Source organism: Euprymna scolopes, chromosome 45 (genome assembly GCF_053919585.1).
Source record: "Euprymna scolopes isolate OS-2025 chromosome 45, ASM5391958v1, whole genome shotgun sequence".
NCBI classification, from domain to species: Eukaryota; Metazoa; Mollusca; class Cephalopoda; order Sepiida; family Sepiolidae; genus Euprymna; species Euprymna scolopes.
Window position 1 is genome coordinate 58493563 of NC_136526.1, and position 12546 is coordinate 58506108.

General features: G+C 33.3%; 1 protein-coding gene across 1 annotated transcript; it reads left to right on the forward strand.

Annotated features, from left to right (window-relative positions):
• Nucleotides 1–9254: 9254 nt before the first annotated feature.
• On the forward strand, nt 9255–9875 carry LOC145269202 (uncharacterized). Its single transcript, XM_080124820.1, has one exon. It carries the CDS (start codon nt 9255–9257, stop codon nt 9873–9875), a length of 621 nt encoding a protein of 206 aa, XP_079980946.1.
• Nucleotides 9876–12546: the final 2671 nt, after the last annotated feature.

The following is a 12546-nucleotide window of genomic DNA, read 5'->3' on the forward strand; positions in this document are numbered from 1 at the left end:
TCAGCGACTCCAACCTATTTTGTTATATATATATATATACTTTGTACAAACTATATATTACCACTTATCAAGGCCCATTGGCTACGCGAGGATAAGAGTTGAAAAGTGCACAGTAGTCAAATTCGGGAAAGAGGATGGAACCGCTTTAATGGGAGAATGAGTTATTAAGCGACTCCAACCTATTTTGTTATATATATATATATATATATATATATACTTTGTACAAACTATATATTACCACTTATCAAGGCCCATTGGCTACGCGAGGATAAGAGTTGAAAAGTGCACAGTAGTCAAATTCGGGAAAGAGGATGGAACCGCTTTAACAGGAGGATGAGTTATTAAGCAACTGCAACCTATTTTGTTATATATATATATATATATTTATTTATTAAAAAATATATATTACCACTTATCAAGGCCCATAGGCCACTCGAGGATGAAATTTGCACAGTAGTCAAATTCGGGAAAGACGATGGAACCACTTTAACGGGAGGATGAGTAATTCAGCGACTCCAACCTATTTTGTTATATATATATATATATATATATATATATATATATATATTGTATAAAATATATATTACCACTTGTACAATAAAACAAATATATATTACCACTTATACAATAAAACAAAAACAAATTTAAAATGAATTAAAATGAAAATAAATTTAAAATGAAATAAAAAAAAAAAAAAATTTAGAATGAAATAATATAAGCATAAATTTAAAATTATATGAAAATCAAATAAATTTCATGAATTATAATAAAAAATTAATAATGAAATAAAAAATTAATTACATTTAATATGAATTAAAATAAAAATGAATTAAAAATTAATTAAAATAAAAATAAATTTTAAATGAAAAAAAATTTAAAAAAATTAAAAATGAAATTAAAAAACTATAAATTTAAAATGGAATATAAAAAAATAAATTCAACATGAAATAAAATAAAAAAATAAATTGCAAATAAAATAAAATAAAATAAAATTCCTAATAAATTAAAAAAATACAATTGAAATAAATTAAAATAAAAAATAAATTTAAAATAAAATAAAATAAATTTAAATGAAATAAAATAAAAATAAATTTGAATGAAAAAATAAAATAAAAATGGAAAATGAAACAAATATCACAAAAAATGTAATATGAATTAAAATAAAAATAATTTTAAAGTGAAATAAAATAAAAATACATTTAAAATGAGATAAAATAAGAATACATTTTAAATGAAATAAAATAAAAATAAATTTAAAATGAAATAAAATAAAAAATACATAGAAAATGAAATAAAATAAAAAATAAATTTAAAATAAAATATATTTTGAATTAAATAAATTAAAAAAATAAATTTAATATGAATTAAAATAAAAATAAAATAGAAAAAATATCATAAAAATAAACCAATGAAAAATAAAAATAAAAAATAGAAATAAAAATAAAAATATGTTTAATATGAATTAAAATTAAAATAAATTTAAAGTGAAATAAAATAAAAATTAATTTAAAATGAAATAACATAAATATGCCTTTAAAATTAAATAAAATTAAAATAAATTTAAAATAAATTATAAAAAAAATTTAAATTAATTCAAATAAAAATAAATTTTAAATGAAATAAAATAAAAATAAATTTTAAATGAATGAAATAAAAATAAATTTAAATGAATAAAAATAAAAATAAATTTAAAACGAATTAAAAATAAATAAATTGAAAATGAATTAAAATTAAAATAAATTTAAAATGAAATAAAATAAAAATATATTGTAAATTAATTATAACAGAAATAAATCCAGTGAAATATAATAAAAAATAAATTTAAAATGAATTTTAAAAAGTAAAATAAATTTAATATGAATTAAAATAAAAATTAAAAATAAATTTAAAATGAAATAAAATAAAAATAAATTAAAAATGAAATAAAATAAAAAAAAATTAAAATGAAATGAAATAAAAATAAATTATAAATTAAATAAAATAAAAAATAAATCGAAAATTAATGAAAATAAAAATAAATTGTAAATGAATTAAAATAAAAATAAATTGAAAATGAATAAAAATAAAAATAACTTTATATGATTTAAAATGAAAATACATTTAAAATGAATGAAAATAAAAATAAATTTTAAATGAAATAAAAATAAATGATGATTTAAAATAAATTTTAAATAAAATAAAACAAACAAAAAACAAAACTATGAATGAAATTTACGCATAGAAAAAAGTCCAAACGGAAAACTCGATTATTTTGGAATTTAAAATCAATTTGACATTTTTTGGGGGCGGGGGGGGGGCTTTTGCAAAATTTATTTGGGCCTGAAAAAGTTTTTCGTGACTAAATAGACAAATGTTTGCGCAGGGTCCAATTGTGTATTTATTTTTATTTAAATATTAAGTTAAAAAATTTACATGGCTCTTACCAACTATTTTAAAAACCAATTCAAAATTAATATTGCGTTAAAATCCAGTTTTTGTACATGAACTCCGTATTCCCGGAGGCCTTGTTTAATGAAATAAAATACGGAAGCTGGGACGGATCTAAATAAACTGGTTGAAAACATCACTTCCGCCGTTGCGTTCGTCGTTCAAAAACATTACAGCTTATTCTGTTAGTGTTAACCATAGTGCCCCAGTAGTTGTTGCCCCTGATAGTAGCCCCCTACACCAAAGTGGCAATGTGCCTTCCTTGTTTGTGGTGAAAATGTAATAAAAACAATGTAATAAAGTTGTTAATTATTTTTATAAGTTTTTTCTTGGTTTACGTTTAATTTTAAAGTTTATTAAACTTTTTTCCCCAATTTTAGATATTTTAAAAACTGAACTTATTTCGTTAACGTTTGTTTTTAATTTTAGTCGTAATGAAGTGGTTATGTTCTTTATTGAAAAAAGAAATGAATTCCTATTTATTGTATTTAATAATTTAATTCATATGTATTTGTATTTAATAATTGTATTGGGTTTGTGTTACTATACACATAGACACGAAGAAGTTGTCAAAAAAAACCTTAAAAAAACAAACAACCAAAAAATGTTATCAAAAGTTACATTTTCTACCTAACTGGATAATGTTTTTGAGGTTTGTTTTACTGTACACATTGATTCGAAAAGTTGTCAAAAAACAAACATATAACAATAAATGTTATCAACGGCAAGATAAGTTACTTTCCTACCAAACTAGATATATTTTTTGTGTTTTTATTCAATGTAATATGTTTATTCAGCGCGAAAAGTATACAGTGTTTACCGATGCATTGGAAAATTTAAAATGGCGGCCGTATCTCTCTTTAACACGGTAAGTTTTGTGAAAAGTGTTATAAATAAAAAAAAACTAGACAAAATACACTTAAAAGCCCACCGATTATATGTCAGCCTATGTCACGGTAACATATATTGAGTTTCTTATCGTATTTTGCCTGGTTTACACTGAGCATAAAGTGTTAGAAATTTCAGAATGCAAGGGCGATAATCGCGTGATCGTTCCAATCACGCGATTATTTCGACCAATGGTATTGCGTTGTTCAGTTGCTGCGGAGGATTCAGAAGTGGCGGGAATATTATGTTTCAAAAAACAGATTTCAATTTGGCGTCGAGCAACGCCGACGCGCGTAATCTTGCTCTATGCCTAATGAACTAAGGCATGGTTCTACCCCATTTATTTCTCCGCTCATTTAAATGCGGATACTAGCCGGAGGCTAAAATGTTCTACGGATTAATTACTTCATTATCATTGCCCGCAAGAGGGCATATTATTTTATGAACATCGATCGCAAAGTGCGTTGTTCGTATCGACAGTCTGGAAGGATTTCGAGAACCCTCAACCATTTCTACGAGCGGCCGATTCTACCAGCATCTTCAACAAAAAGAAAACTACCTTCGCCTTTCAAGGCGTGAACTACCCGCCATTTGGCAGAAGCTGAAGAGGGCACTCTTTTACAATATGGACTCCTTTTTTACCCTTTTGTAAATAAAATTATTCTTGGATTTAAGGTGAGCCTTTGTTGCTTTTCTGAGTCTCTTTCATTCTGCCAAAGGCAAAAACGAGTAAGAGAATTTCTTACACCGTTTTTATTGCAAAAGATATTCCTTCCCCCCTCCAATTTTTTTTTCTTATGAGTAATAACGTTTTATTGCATAAGATTTCGATTCCCCCGCCCACATTATTTTGGATTTTTTCCTTTCATTGTGTCGCCTTTAAAAAAAATAATATATTTAATATTCATTTTTATATTAATTTGTAATGGTCCTTAAAAGACCATGTGGTTTGGAAAAAAAATAATATATTGAATATTCATTTTATATTAAATTGTAATAATCCATAAAAGAACTTATTCATTGAAAATAAATATTATTTCATGTAATTTGTAAACTGAAGTTTTAATTCGCAAAAAAAAAATTACCTTTCAAATATTTTACGATAATTGTAATCGTTTAAATAATGTACGAAAAAAAAAATTATATATTGATTCTTGAATTTATAATTGATTCATTGTTGAAATGTGTTGTCGAATGTCAGTCTGAACTTTGCTTATGGGTTTAAATTCCTTGTTCATTGAGAGTTTCGAATTTTGTTGACATAATCCCCTTCAGATAGTAGTGGTTCTCGTCGGAGAATCCTTTTTGCGCCCTTTGATTTTATTTCCCCACGTAGGAACCGCCATTTTTTTTCTCGTGTTGTGTCCTTCGAACATGGCAAATTCAAATCTTGTTGGTCGAATAGAAGCTAAAAAGTTTCGTATAACGGCTTCTTTGGATTGGATGAACGAGAGAGGAGGTGGGCGTTGTATAAATAATTTTTCTTCCGACATCGAGAAACGATTGTCTGAAGTGGACGATTTATTGGATCAGTTAATTTTCAAGTCCCCAGATGAGGAAAGACTACATATCTGTCGTGATTTCGAAATGTTTAAAGCGGGAGTCCATGACAGACTGGCTGAGCTCCAGCCGGAGATTGAGAAATCAAGGGATATTGTTCCCATGAAAATGGAGTTGGAGTGCCCCCACTTTAGTGGGGATCCAACTCCCAATAAGTTTGAATTCCGTGGGTTCCTAAGGAAATTTGAATTCTGTACTGCGAACATGAAAAGTGCAGATAAATTATTATTGCTAAAATCCAAATTATCAGGAGAGGCGTTTAATATTATTTCTAGGTTTGATGTGATTCCCGAGAATTACGAAGCAGCTTTGGAGTGTCTGAAGGAAAAATATTTAAATCCTTCAGCAATTATGAACAAAATATTCGATGACATTGTTCCACAACCAGACCATTTTGCGTCTTTGAGGGATATCAGAATCCTCGTCCAGCGAGTCAAACTTGAACTGACGGAGATGGATAATTCCTTTGGCACGGATTTTCTTACAGATAAATCCACCTCAGGAAGATTAATAGCTCATATTCTGTTTGCTAAATTTCCGAACAGTGTTCGCAGAGAAATAATGAATAAATCCTGTGAACGGTTTCCTTCTTTAAAGTCTATTTTAACGTATACGTTTGACGTTATAGACATAATAATGGCGTCGCCTTTAAATGCGTCAAGGCGGGAAAAATTTCCGCCAAACATGTCGGGTTCGTTGAATGCTGGAACCCTCGTGGCGAAGAATTCGGAGCCAAAACAAATCAAGTCCTTTCAGAGTAATAATAACTCTAAATCTTTCGTCAAAAATGGCGAAAATAAATTTTGTAAATTGTGTCAGGTTGATGGTCACCTGACAAAAGTTTGTTCTAAATTTCCAAATTCGGAATCTAAAATTATTCGAGCGAAAGAATTAAGATTATGTCTCCGGTGCCTTGGTGAGCACTCAGAGTCCAGTTGCAGGGGGGTTCCCCTTCCCTTGCAGTAATTGTGGTCTAAAAAACCATTATTCCTTAATGTGTCCAAAAGAATCTAGGTCCTTTGTGGGACGTACTTTCGTGGTGGATCAGGACAAGAGTATTAGTCCTGTACTCAAGATATATATGAAGGTTAAAGGGCACCCGGTTTATTTTTTCTGTCTGATAGATACGTGTAGCCAAAAATCCTTTTTCTCTAAAACAATTCTGGACCGGTTGATTCACAACCGTAATCTAAATCCTAAGACGGTACAAATGTCTGTCAATACCCTCGTGGGGAATAAGTCTGTAAATAGTTGCTGTTATCTCATATGAATAAGACACAACACAAATGCTAACTTGAATGATTATTTTATTTTTAAGTTAACACTGCGAAACATTGGTAAGATACATTATGTAGCAGTTTTTATAAACGCGTGCGTACTGGACTTAGTCGCATGAACTCTCTGACTGTTGTAGTTAAAAAGGACACCCACACCTACCCTCGTCTCTCTGGACGATAGCAGGCGGTGGGGGACGAGTCAGCAAGCAGGGCCACCTGGTGAGAGGAAGGCCGAAGAATCAGAATTGTCTCTTTTTCACTCTAGGGAAAGGAAGGTTTAATATAATGCAAAAGGGAATGGTAGTATTAATTTTGCTTTTGTGGCCTAAATCTTTGGTCAGTACAAGTCCTTACATCTTTCAGAGCTGGAAATGTCTATTAAATTGGGACATCAGCGTCCCTTTTATCATTCTGCATTGTTTGCTGAAAATTTGAAATTGAAATTTAACGTAAACAGGTTCGATGAGATTACGTCGAATTTAACTGAAAAAGGGTATAAGTTTTGCCCTGGTTATTCTGAACTAAACGGTTCTAACATTCTCGGTATCATTGGCCTGGATCTTATTCCTAGAATCCATAATCTCAGTTTAATTAAGTGCTTGGGAGGTTCTTGGAAACTCCCCAATTATATCATTTCCTTCGGTGAGGGGTCAAATTTTTTAAACAAAAATTATAAGGCTGTGGAAAAATTGCCAGCCTTCGATCAAGTGATTAAAACACTCCCTATGTGTCAGTCATAATATAATTGATAGTGTATTAAAGCCAGTAGCATCTTACGAGGATGTGCTGCAACCTTTTTTTGACGGTCCTGCTGTTGAACGTGGCGTAGAAAAGTTTTTTTTTCTCTGGACTCCATTGGTATCGAGGATGCCAACCAGTTGTCTTCAATTGATAAAGAAAAAATAAATGCCTTCGAAGAGGCTATAGTTCTCAAGGAAGGAAAATATTACGTCGAGCTGCCTTGGGAGCATGACAAGCTTCTCAATGTGGAGCCCAATTATGTGCCTTCACTGCGAATAATGCATAGGGTGGCCCAGTCCTTGGAAGGAAAGGACTGTATAACGATTATATGCAGGTCTTCAAAGAATACGAAGACTGTGTAATTATTGAACCTTTCTCCGTTCCCCATGGAACTTATGAGAATTATAAATAGATTCCCCATCGGCCAGTAATTAAAGAAGGTCTGGGAATAACTACAAAAATCCGCCCTGTTTTCAATTGTTCGTTGAAACGTAAAGGTAGCATTTTGATTAACGATGCTGCTTATCTGGGTGTTAACATGACTGCATTGTTGCTAGATATTCTACTAGCTTTCCGAAAAGAAAAATATGTGCTTTTGGGCGATTTGCGCAAAGCTTTTTTACAGATCAGTTAAAAACTATTGAAGATAAAAATAGATTTTGTTTTTTCCTCAAGGTAGATAGCAAATTGTGCGCCTACCGATTTAATACTATTATATTTGGGTTCAATGCCAGCCCTTTTATATTAACTTTATACTTAAGTATCATGCCAAAAAATATGAAGCCGATTTAGCTTCACATTCGATTTCCAATAAATTCTATGTTGACAACTTAGTTACTACTAATAGTGACCGAGATACTCTAACCCATGTGTATAATAAAGTCCGTGACAGACTTGGAGAAGCCGGGTTTAAACTCCAATCCTGCAACTCCAATTGCACGAGCATACAAAATAAAATGATGGAAGACGGCCTTTTTGAATTCTTGCACATGCCCTTTGGATTACATAATGCAGGGCAATCTTTTCAACGCTTTATCGACGCAGTTTTGCGAGGACTACCGTTCGTCTATGCATATATCGACGATCTCCTCGTGGCAAGTGCATCGGAATGTGAACACTTACAGCATCTGCAGCAGTTATTTCACAGATTGACAGATTATGGCGTTATTATTAACCCCCAAAAATGTGAGTTTGGAGTTTTCTCACTTTCGTTTCTCGGCCATTTAATCGACAAAGAAGGTATTCGTCCCCTTCCAGAGAACGTCCAATCTATAGTCGATTACCAAGCTCCCACTTCACTTCGTAAACTTCGAGAGTTCCTCGGTTTAATTAATTTCTATCGACGTTTCGTGCCCCATTGTGCTGAAATCGCTCAGCCATTAACCGACGTACTCAGAAATAAAAACAAAAAAAATGAGACGATTACATTAAGCGAAACAGAATTACGTTCTTTCGATAGAGTCAAGCAGGCATTAACAGAAGCGACAATGTTGGTTTTTCCCCGTCCAGATGCACCCCTAGCTTTATCCGTCGATGTATCCGACGTTGCCATTAGTGGTGTACTGCAACAATTAGTGGATAATACTTGGCAACCACTAGCTTTTTTCTCAAGGCGTCTTCAGCACGCTGAAACCAAATGCAGCACTTTCAGCAGGGAACTTTTGGCCGCATACTGCACAGTTAAACACTTTCGTTATATGTTGGAAGGATCGACTTTCACGCTTTTTACGGATCACAAGTTGTTATCGCATGCTTTGCTTGCCAAGCCCGGAAAACACTCACCCAGGGAAGCTCGCCATTTGGATTTTATATCACAATTTACTGCGGATATCAAGTATATCAGAGGGAAGGAGAACGTAGTTGCAGATGCATTGTCAAGAATGCACATCGATGCCATTCAAGCGATTTACGAGATCGACCTCCACCAGATCGCCATCGACCAACGGGATGACGAAGAACTAAATCGCTTACGTCACTCCGAAAATCTAACTTTCAAGCAAGTCCCAGTACCTTGTTCCAACGAGACAATATGGTGCGATGTTTCAAACGGTCATGAACGCCCCTATGTACCCCTTAAGCATAGATTTAGTGGGTCCACTCCCACATTCGAGAAACTGTACATACTTATTGACTTGCATCGACAGATTCTCTAGATGGCCTAAAGCCATCCCCATCGCAGATATTTCCGCAGAAACTGTTGTCCGAGCCCTGGTTACACATTGGATATTGCGTTATGGTGTGCCTCACACCATCACAACCGATAGGGGCAGACAATTCGATTCCTATCTTTTTTCTGAGTTGTCTCGCCTACTGGGAATCAAACACATAAGGACTACCTCGTACCACCCGGCGGCAAACGGCATGATCGAGTGTCTGCACCGTCAGTTGAAAGCAGCTATTAGAGCACATTCCGACCCTAACAGGTGGACAGAGTACCTCCCCTTCATTCTATTAGGCATTAGATCCACCATAAAAGCAGATATTGGCTTTACACCTGCCGAAATGATTTACAGAACAACGCTGACTCTTCCTGGACAGATGGTCGCACCAGCCACTCCTACACGCATGCCTGACCCAACAAGTTATACCTCTCATGTGAGGGAATACTTGGCGAAACCTTTTAACGTTTCCCCGAGAACACAGAACACACGCACTCACGTCCCCAAAGACATACAATCGTGGACTCATGTGTTTGTTCGGAACGATGGAGGCACAGCTCGACTGCAAACACTGTATTCCGGTCCCTTTAAGGTATTGAAACGCTACTCAAAGTTTTTCGTTATCGACATTGACGAAAGACGAGATTCAGTCAGTGTTGATCGCCTGAAGAAAGCTATTCTGGATGACGATGTGCTAGCACACAAACGGACACAAAACACTGCAGTTCAGAACGGAAACTGCAATTCACCAGTAATTACAACTTCTACCAAATCGGGCAGATTAGTGCAACGTCCTCACCGATTTGCTGTGTATACCCAGTGACTTTTCCACTTTCTTTTGTCGACATACTGTCTAGTAGGGGGGTATGTAGCGTCTACCCGGGAATTTATTTTGTCAGGACATTGAATATTTCACCGTTTCCGCAGAGCTCCAAAAAAAAAAAAAAGGCGTGGCACCAAATTCAAGCTCTCTATCGCCCTCTTTTTGCTCGCGCACCCAAAAAGGTTAGACGCGTTACTGCCACACTCCGTCGTTTGTGCGCAACACATCCTGTGCCAATTTCCATTGATGAAACAACACACAAAAAGAAAGAAAAACATTCTTATTTTTCCCTCAGCTCCTTACTCGACGAATTTTCTAAAAAATAATTCCCAACGTAACATCAAAAACATTAAACCAGTCAAGAAGGATTTCTTTTCTTTATCTTCGGACTAAAAATAACACGAGTGAGATATTCCAGGCAAATAAATTCACATCTATTACAAAGAACTAAGTCTGATGATTTGTTTTTTTTTAATTGATTTTTCCAGATGTTTACTTTCGTATTAATGTTTTGAAAAATTAAACGTAAGTGAGCTGTTCGTTGTTTTTGCCTAGCGAGCACCTCGCTTCACCTTTGTAAATAAAATTATTCTTGGATTTAAGGTGAGCCTTTGTTGCTTTTCTGTGTCTCTTTCATTCTGCCAAAGGCAAAAACGAGTAAGAGAATTTCTTACAAAAGTGCATTTCTTCATATCTTGGAAACTACTTGTTTCCTGGAATTTTAAACTTTAGCGGTAATTTTAAAGGATTTTCTGAGGGCGAAAAGAAAGTCCCCCCACCCCCCAAAAATACGTTAAATTATTAAAACTTATCCCCTACTTTTTTAAAACTAACATTTATTCATATCTTGGAAAGTACTCATTTGCCGTAATTTTAAATGTTATTTTCGTTTTCAGCGACGGTAAAAACTTATATGAATGGTAATTTTAAAGGAATTTTCGAGGGTGGCGTAATTCTTCATATTTACAAAAAAAAAAAAAAAAAAAAAAAACAGTAATGTTGAAGGTTGTCGGCGAACAAGAAAATATGGCCTCGATGTCTTTGTTTTATTTCTTATTTTGAAGTGAATATCGAGTCTTTTTCGAACCGAATAAACATTTTACATTAAATAAAAAATATTTAAAAAACAAAATTACCCAATAAGGTAGAAAAATTACTTATCTTGTCTTTTATTACATTTATTTGCTATATATTTGTTTGACAACATTTTCGAATCAATGTGTATAATAAAACAAACCCTATATATATATATATATATATATATATATAATTATTTTTTTACTATAATAATTAAATACCTACAGACACTAGTGTTTCATCCTTTCGGGATTCTTCAGTGCAGGGTGTCACGATTACTACCAGTCGAACGATTCGAACCCCGCGACACGAGACATCTCTGGCTCGATTAGCGGAGGCCGTATCCATTCGGCTACCATTAATCGTGTGAAATAGCATTGAATTTTAAACATTTTAATTTAAATGTTCATTACGTCAGACAGACAGTGATCAAATCGTTATACGATGATCTACGCATAAGAGCTAAACTGACCGACTTTTAATTCAACAGAAAGTGCTCAACGATAAGAAACGTATTTCTTAAATGGGCTGTCATAATTATTTTTTTACTATAATAATTAAATACCTACAGACACTAGTGTTTCATCCTTTCGGGATTCTTCAGTGCAGGGTGTCACGATTACTACCAGTCGAACGATTCGAACCCCGCGACACGAGACATCTCTGGCTCGATTAGCGGAGGCCGTATCCATTCGGCTACCATTAATCGTGTGAAATAGCGTTGAATTTTAAACATTTTAAATTAAATGTTCATTACGTCAGACAGACAGTGATCAAGTCGTTATACGACGATCTACGCATAAGAGCTAAATTGACCGACTTTTAATTCAACAGAAAGTGCTCAACGATAAGAAACGTATTTCTTAAAGGGGCTGTCATAATTATTTTTTTACTATAATAATTAAATACCTACAGACACTAGTGTTTCATCCTTTCGGGATTCTTCAGTGCAGGGTGTCACGATTACTACCAGTCGAACGATTCGAACCCCGCGACACGAGACATCTCTGGCTCGATTAGCGGAGGCCGTATCCATTCGGCTACCATTAATCGTGTGAAATAGCGTTGAATTTTAAACATTTTAATTTAAATGTTCATTACGTCAGACAGACAGTGATCAAATCGTTATACGATGATCTACGCATAAGAGCTAAATTGACCGACTTTTAATTCAACAGAAAGTGCTCAACGATAAGAAACGTATTTCTTAAAGGGGCTGTCATAATTATTTTTTCAACAGAAAGTGCTCAACGATAAGGGAGGCATTAAACTGGTAAAAGGGAAAATTATTCCCAAGTAGCATTCCGGGGGGGGGGGAAGAAAAATGCTCTTCCGTATAAATAATTTAAATCGTTCCAAAGTATTGAAAACTTAAATAAACAAATAACAGGTGAGGTGTAGTGAACTTACAAAGTATTTTATTGTTGCTTTTGCTCTTCCGTAGATGTAAAAAAAGTCACGTAACATTTTATTTTTGTGTTATGTTTTCTACCCCCCACCCCACTGAAAAAAAAAAAACAACAGATTTTACTGAATTATTTCTAACGATAATGATGAATCTTTTTTTTACATTTCGATAATTTGATCTTTAAGT